This window comes from Arachis ipaensis, chromosome B10 (assembly GCF_000816755.2).
Source record: "Arachis ipaensis cultivar K30076 chromosome B10, Araip1.1, whole genome shotgun sequence".
In the NCBI taxonomy this organism is placed as follows: Eukaryota; Viridiplantae; Streptophyta; class Magnoliopsida; order Fabales; family Fabaceae; genus Arachis; species Arachis ipaensis.
The window spans coordinates 83,573,085-83,581,734 of record NC_029794.2 but is presented as its reverse complement, the minus strand read 5'-3'; the positions used below and the strand labels follow the sequence as shown (position 1 = coordinate 83,581,734).

The window sequence follows — 8,650 nt, the reverse complement described above, 5'->3', positions numbered from 1 at the left end:
CTTTTTGGATGGCTATTCAGGCTACAACCAAATTGCTGTGGATCCTCAAGACCAAGAGAAAACAGCATTCACATGTCCATCTGGAGTATTTGCTTACAGAAGAATGCCTTTTGGTCTAAGCAATGCACCTGCAACCTTTCAGAGGTGCATGCTCTCCATCTTCTCTGATATGGTAGATAAGTTCCTGGAAGTTTTCATGGATGACTTCTCAGTATTTGGAGACTCATTCAGCTCCTATCTTGATCATCTAGCACTTGTCTTGAAAAGGTGCCAAGAGACTAACCTAGTCTTAAACTGGGAAAAATGTCACTTCATGGTGACTGAAGGAATTGTCCTTGGGCACAAAATTTCAAGCAAGGGAATAGAGGTGGATCAAGACAAGGTAGAGGTAATTGAGAAATTACCACCACCTACCAATGTTAAGGCAATCAGAAGCTTTCTAGGGCATGCAGGATTCTATAGGAGCTTCATAAAGGACTTTTCAAAAATTGCAAAACCTCTAAGCAACCTGCTAGCTGCTGACATGCCATTTGTGTTTGACACAGAATGTCTGCAGGCGTTTGAGACCCTGAAAGCCAAGCTGGTCACGGCACCAGTCATCTCTGCACCTGACTGGACATTACCATTCGAATTAATGTGTGATGCCAGTGACCATGCCATTAGTGCAGTGTTGGGACAAAGGCATAACAAGCTTCTGCACGTCATTTACTATGCCATTCGTGTTCTAAATGACGCATAGAAGAATTACACAACCACAGAAAAGGAGTTACTTGCAGTGGTTTATGCCATTGACAAGTTTAGATCCTATTTAGTAGGTTCAAAAGTGATTGTGTATACTGACCATGCTGCTCTTAAATATCTACTCACAAAGCAGGATTCAAAACCCAGGCTCATAAGATGGGTGTTGCTTCTGCAAGAATTTGATATAGAAATAAGAGACAGAAAAGGGACAAAGAACCAGGTAGCTGATCACCTGTCCCGGATAGAACCAGTAGCAGGGGCGTCCCTCCCTCCTACTGAGATCTCTGAGACCTTTCCGGATGAGCAACTTTTTGCCATTCAGGAAGCACCATGGTTTGCAGACATTACAAATTATAAAGCTGTGAGGTTCATACCCCAGGAGTACAGCAGGTTGCAAAAGAAAAAACTAATTTCTGATGCAAAGTACTACTTATGGGATGAACCATATCTCTTTAAGAGATGCACAGACGGAATGATCCGCAGATGCGTCCCTAGAGAGGAGGCACAGAAGATCCTGTGGCATTGCCATGGATCATAGTATGGAGGACATTTCGGAAGTGAGCGAACAGCCACTAAAGTCCTCCAATGTGGCTTCTATTGGCCTATTCTTTATAGAGATGCCCGAGAGTTTATGCGTAACTATGACAGTTGCCAAAGAGCTGGTAACTTGCCTCATGGTTATGCCATGCCTCAACAAGGGATCTTAGAGATTGAGTTATTTGATGTATGGGGTATTGACTTCATGGGTCCTTTCCCACCATCATACTCAAACACTTACATTCTGGTGGCAGTAGACTACGTATCTAAATGGGTGGAAGCAATTGCCACACCCACTAATGATACCAAAACTGTGCTGAAGTTCCTCCAGAAACATATTTTCAGCAGATTTGGTGTTCTCAGAGTACTAATCAGTGATGGGGGCACCCATTTCTGCAATAAACAGCTTTACTCTGCTATGGTTCGATATGGAATTAGCCACAAAGTAGCAACTCCGTATCATCCACAGACAAATGGGCAGGCTGAAGTCTCTAACAGAGAATTAAAGAGAATCCTGGAACGGACTGTAATTTCCCGTAGAAAGGATTGGGCAAAGAGCTTGGATGATGCTCTTTGGGCATACAGAACAGCATTCAAGACTCCTATAGGAACCTCTCCATACCAGCTTGTGTATGGCAAGGCCTGTCATCTGTCCGTGGAACTGGAACATAAAGCCTACTAGGTAACCAGATTCCTAAACATGGATGCTAAGTTAGCTGGTGAGAAAAGATTGCTCCAGCTAAATGAGCTTGAGGAGTTCAGACTCAATGCTTTTGAAAATGCAAAAATTTATAAGGAAAAAGCAAAAAAGTGGCATGACAAGAAATTGTCATCCAGAGACTTTGAGCCAGGACAAAAAGTTCTGCTGTTCAACTCTAGGCTCAGACTATTCTCCGGGAAATTAAAATCTCGGTGGAGGGGACCATATGTGATTACAGGAGTGTCACTATATGGATATGTTGAGCTTCAAGATATTGATTCTGACAAAAAGTTCATTGTTAATGGACAGAGAATCAAACATTATCTTGAAAGCAATTTTGAGCAAGAATGCTCAAAACTGAGGCTTGAATGAAGCTCAGTAAAGGTCCAGCTAAAGACAATAAAGAAGCGCTTGCTGGGACGCAACCCAGCCATTAGCAAGTTATTTGTTTTAATTAATGCTTGCAGAAGTTTGATATACATTTTTCTTCAAAGGTTAATCATCAAAAAAGGAATTCACAGAGTTACAGAAGGTTTCAGTGCAAAAAGCATAGAAAAGGAGCTTGCTGGCAAAAAAACGCCAGTAAAGGGCATTTTGGGCGTTAAACGCCAGAATGGGTACCATTCTGGGTGTTTAACGCCAGAAATGCAGCATCCTGGGCGTTCAAAAAAACGCCCAGTGATAAAGGGGTTTCTGGCGTTTAACGCCAGCCAGGGTACCTGGCTGGGCGTTAAACGCCCATAATGGCCAACAATTGGGCGTTAAAAGCCAGAATGGATACCATTCTGGGCGTTTAACGCCAGAAAGGCAGGGGAGGAGATTTTGTTTCCAACTTCAAATTTTTTCAAATTTTCATGTTTTGATTCATCCTTTTCTGCATAAACATGTTTCAAACTTTCATCATTCACCCTCAATTTTAAAAAATTCAAACATTTTCTAAATCTCTTTTCAATTTTCTTTCAAATCCTACCCAAATCTTCTTCAAAAACACAATTATCTTCTTAATTTCTTTCCAAATATTTTTCAATTCATCATATCATCTCTTAATTCTTAGATGCATAACCAAATTTTCAGATTTAACATCTTTATATCTTTTTCATATCATGATTTTATTTTCTTCCATCAATCATATCTCTATGTCATATCTCTTTCAAATTTTTCGAAATCCCCCCTCCTCCTATAAATATACATTTGGCCATCCCCTCCTCTTCACCATTCGAATTTGGCTCTTCTCCTCTCTCTCCCCTTTCCTTTCTTTTGCTTGAGGACAAGCAAACCTCTAAGTTTGGTGTGTTTTTCCGTGATCACTGAGCTAAGACTCATTAAGATCATGGCACCTAAGGGAAAACAAACCAAATCAAGAGGCAAGAAAGAGAATACTCCAAAGAGTCTTTGGAATCAAGAGAGGTTCCAAACCAAAGAACATGCAGACCATTACCACAAAATAATGGGTCTAAGGTCAGTGATCCCAGAAGTTAAATTCAATCTGAAGGAAGATGAATATCCGGAGATCCAAGAGCAAATTAGAAACAGAGGATGGGAAATTCTAACTAATCCTGAAACAAAGGTTGGAAGAAACATGGTTCAGGAATTCTACTCAAATCTGTGGCTAACAGATAAGCAGAGAATAACTAGAACTGCCTTTCATACCTACCGAACCATGGTCAGAGGGAGGCTTATTTACTTCCATCTGGACAAAATAAGAGAGGTCTTCAAATTGCCTCAACTACAAGATGATCCAGAATCCTTTAATAGGAGAATGGTGAAAGTAGATAAGGGGTTGGATCAAGTTCTAGAGGACATATGCCTCCCTGGAACTAAGTGAATAACCAATTCAAAAGGTGTCCCAAACCAACTCAAGCGGGGAGATCTCAAACCAGTTGCAAGAGGCTGGTTGGACTTCATTGGGCGTTCTATATTGCCCACTAGCAACTGCTCTGAGGTCACTGTCAAAAGAGCAGTGATAATTCATTGTATTATGCTTGGAAAAGAAGTGGAGATTCATCATCTGATTTCTTGTGAGATTTACACAATTGCAAACAAGAACTCGACTGAAGCCAAACTGGCCTACCCAAGCTTAATTTCTCTGCTATGTAAAGATGCTGGGGTAAGGATGGGAGTAGATGAATTCATCCCAATCGAACACCCAATCACCAAGAAGTCAATGGAAGGACAAGTTCAAGACAACTCCATAAAAAGGAGGGCGCAGGAGTTCCTCCCAGAAATTCCTGAAATTGACTACTGGACCCCCTAGAAGCATCTGTTACCAAGCTGCAAGAAGCTATGGAACAACTTAAGGAAGAACAGCAGAATCAAAACTGCATGCTTTACAAACTGCTGAAGGAACAGGAGAAGCAGGGGCGTGAGCTAAAGGAGCTGAAGCGCCAGAAGCTTTCCCTTGAAGGACCAAGCACCCCATTTTCTGAATGAATGCTTGAACAGTGCATATGTCTTTTGAAATTGTTGTTTATGAATGTTAAATATGTTGGCTCTTGAAAGAATGATGAAAAGGAGAATGTTATCTGATGATCTGAAAAATCATAAAATTGATTCTTGAAGCAAGAAAAAGCAGTGAAAAGCTTGCAAAAAAAAAGAGAAAAAAAAAAGAAGAGAAAAGAAAAAGAAAGAAAAAGAAAAGCAAGCAGAAAAAGCCAATACCCCTTTAAACCAAAAGGCAAGGGTGATAAAAAGGATCCAAGGCTTTGAGCATCAGTGGATAGGAGGGCCCACAGGAATAAAATCCTAGCCTAAGCAGCTAAACCAAGCTGTCCCTAACCATGTGCTTGTGGCGTGAAGGTGTCAAGTGAAAACTTGAGACTGAGCAGTTAAAGTCGAGGTCCAAAGCAAAAAGAAGAGTGTGCTTAAGAACCCTGGACACCTCTAATTGGGGACTCTAGCAAAGCTGAGTCACAATCTGAAAAGGTTCACCGAGTTATGTGTCTGTGGCATTTATGTATCCGGTGGTAATACTGGAAAACAAAGTGCTTAAGGCCACAGCCAAGACATACGCTTTTTGACATTATTTTTAGTATGTTTTTAGTATATTTTAATTAGTTTTTATTATATTTTTATTAGTTTTTATTTAAAATTCACTTTTCTGGACTTTACTATGAGTTTGTGTGTTTTTCTGTGATTTCAGGTATTTTCTGGCTGAAATTGAGGGACCTGAGCAAAAATCTAATTCAGAGGCTGAAAAAGGACTACAGATGCTGTTGGATTCTGACCTCCATGTACTTATAGTGGATTTTCTAGAGCTACAGATACCTAATTGGCGCGCTATCAATTGCGTTGGAAAGTAGACATTCTAGGCTTTCCAGCAATATATAATAGTCCATACTTTGTCCGAGATTTGATAGCCCAAACAGGCGTTCCAAGTCAGCTCAAGAATTCTGGCGTTTAACGCCGGAACTGGCATAAAAACTGGAGTTAAACGCCCAAACTGGCACAAAAGCTGGCGTTTAACTCCAAGAAAAGTCTCTACACATGAAAGCTTCAATGCTCAGCCCAAGCACACACCAAGTGGGCCCCGAAAGTGGATTTTTACACTAAACACCCTAGCTTACTCATTTTCTGTAACCCTAGGTCACCATTTTACTATAAAAACTACTTTTAGTGATTTATCTTGTACCTCATGACACTTTACATGTTTCTTATTGTATTCTCTACGGCATGAGTCTCTAAACCCCATTGTTGGGGGTGAAGAGCTCTGCTGTTCTTCATGAATTAATGCAATTACTACTGTTTTCCATTCTATCACGCTTGCTTCTATTCTAAGATATTCATTCGCACCTCAACCTGATGAATGTGATGATCCGTGACACTCATCATCATTCTTAGCTATGAACGCATGCCTGACAACCACCTCCGTTCTACCTGAGATTGAATGCATATCTCTTAGCCTCATGATTCATATCAGAGTCTTCGTGGTATAAGCTAGAATTATTGGCGGCCATTCCTGAGATCCGAAACGTCTAAACCTTGTCTGGGAAGGGATGGCTGTGATGAGCTTCAAACTCGTGATTGTTGGACGTGTGACAGACGCAAAGGATCAATGGATCCTATTCCGACATGATCGAGAACTGACACATGATTAGCCGTGCGGTGACAGCGCATTTGGAACATTTTCACTGAGAGGACGGGAAGTAGCCATTGACAACGATGATGCCCAACTTAAAGCTTGCCATGGAAGGAGCCTTGCGTGCATGAAGAAGAAGATAGTAGGAAAGCAGAGATTCAGAAGACAAAGCATCTCCAAAGCCTCAATCTGTTCTTCATTACTGCATAACAAGTATTTATTTCATGTTCTTTTACTTTTTACAATTAAATCTGAGAATTATTGATATCCTGACTAAGAGTTACAAGATAACCATAGCTTGCTTCAAGCTGACAATCTCCGTGGGATCGACCCTTACTCACGTAAGGTATTACTTGGACGACCCAGTGCACTTGCTGGTTAGTTGTGCGGAATTGCAAAAGTGTGATTGTGATTTTGGGCACCAAGGAATAACCCCAACTTTGGGTGGAGAGATCAGCAGAAGCCTCAACAAGGATTCTGTAACAATCAGAATGGAATGAACCTAAACCGGTTCAACAATAAACCATTCGAACCCTCTCAGTAGTAGATGGAGACACCTAAGCAGAGCCTCTCTGACTTGGCTACTATAGTCTCTAATCTCTCTAAAACCACACACAGTTTCATGACTGAAACTAGGTCTTCCATCAGGAACCTAGAGATACAAATTGGTCACCTGAGCAAGAGGATCCCAGAGATCCCTTCAAACACTCTTCCAAGTAACACGGAGGTTAATCCAAAGGAAAAGTGCAAAGTCCTCACTATAGAGGTTATGGCCGAACCCAAAGAGGGGGTTGCCATTCATGAGCTCAACGAAATCAGAGCTGATGAGGAGACTAAGACAGTCACCTTACATGCCCCTCAGCTGAGAGAGGAATCTAAAGAATACTCTTCTTCAGAAGAGGACGAGTTGTCCAAGGAAGAGCAAATCGCTCAGTACTTGGCCATCCTCAGGAAGCTGAAAGCTAACTCCTCTCATACAGAGGCGCTGAAGGAGGAAGATGAGGCTGTGGTGCTGGCCAAGGAGTGCAATGCCTTGGTCCAAAAGAAGCTTCCTCAGAAGCTACCAAATCCTGGAAGCTTTCTGATTTCCTACACTATAGGGACCATCACCTTTAGGAAGGCACTATGTGACCTTGGTTCAAGCATCAATCTGATGTCTCTATCTGTAATGAAGAGGCTAGGAATACTAGAAGTGCAAAATGCAAAGATCTCATTGAAGATGGAAGACAAGCCTCTTAAAAGGGCATATGGCATGGGGGAAGATGTCTTAGTAAAGGTTGAAGACCTTTACATCCCTGCTGATTTCACAATCTTAGATAATGGGGAGGACAGAGATGAATCTATCATCCTTGGAAGGCCTTTTCTAGCCACTACTAAGGCCATAATTGATGTAGAAATAGGAGAGCTAGTCCTTAGACTACATGAGGATCATATCTTATTCAAGATCCCCAATCCTTGGTCTCCCTCTGACAGAGTTGGTACTATTGTATAGCACATTGTGTTTCAGCCTTCCCACTCAGTGTAGATCTTTACAGAACCCCCAGACACTAACTCTAAGTTTGGTGTTGGGGAACCATCATCAAGCACAGAGAAAGAAGGTACTAAAAAGAAGGTACCTAAAGGTTGGAGGAATAAGAAGATCCCTACTGAAGGCCTCTCAATAGGAATGAGAGTTGTCTTCACCCAAAGTCCAGTCCTTCCACACATAGTGAGCAGAATCCTGTCTCTAGAGCACGTGGAGCTCATTCATTAGAGCATAGGGAGAAAGTTTACTGTAAGGGGTGAAATTCTAAGCCCCCACCTAACTCCATCATGGAGCTGTCCGTCAAGCTAATGACGGTAAAGAAGCGCTTGTTGGGAGGCAACCCAACCATAATTAGAGTAATATCAGTTTCTATCGTGTTATTTGATTTTGTTTAAATTATTCCCTTTAGTTTTTCTCTTACCTTTTGATGTTTGTGATCATGTACAGCACTTGGAACAGTGACAAAAGCTTGCAAAACTGGAAACAGAACACCCTGGAGTAACCCCCTTGCTGGCGTTGAATGCCAGACAAGGAAGGACATGGGCATTTAACGCCCCAAAGAAAGAGAAACCTGGCGTTGAACGCCCCATGGGGGCATTCTGGGCATTCAATGCCCCAATGGAAGTACCCTGGGCATTCAACGCCCTATAGGGGGCAGCCAACCCCAACCATTTACCCTCCTGTGGGCATTCAAACGCCCATTCTTGGCGTTGAACACCAGGTAGGGGGCAGGCAGCATGAGTTCTGCAACCTTCTCAGCTAAGTGGGTCCCACAGAATCTCTACCTACCTCACCTTCTTCTCTCTCCTACTTTCCCTCTCTCCCACACACACTCTTCCCCATACACCCTCAACTAATCACATCCCTTTCACCTTTTTCTCTTTCCAAAATCCTTCATCACTCTCATCATTCAACTCCCACCAATCCCACCCACTTCAAGTTTAAACCATTCCCACCCATTCTACCCTCTCTCATAACCGAATCCTAACCTTCCCACCCCTATAAATACCCCTTCATTCCTTTCATTCTCATCACATCTAAACACTCTATTCTCCTTCCCTTATACACTCTA

The 8,650-nt window shown here is 42.0% G+C and overlaps 1 protein-coding gene across 1 annotated transcript; it reads left to right on the top strand.

The window, feature by feature from the left end:
* On the top strand, nt 6,601–8,080 carry LOC107620726. The gene is made up of 2 exons (XM_016322852.1): nt 6,601–7,329; nt 7,988–8,080. The coding sequence occupies exons 1-2, from the start codon at nt 6,601–6,603 to the stop codon at nt 8,078–8,080; spliced, it is 822 nt and encodes a 273-aa protein (XP_016178338.1).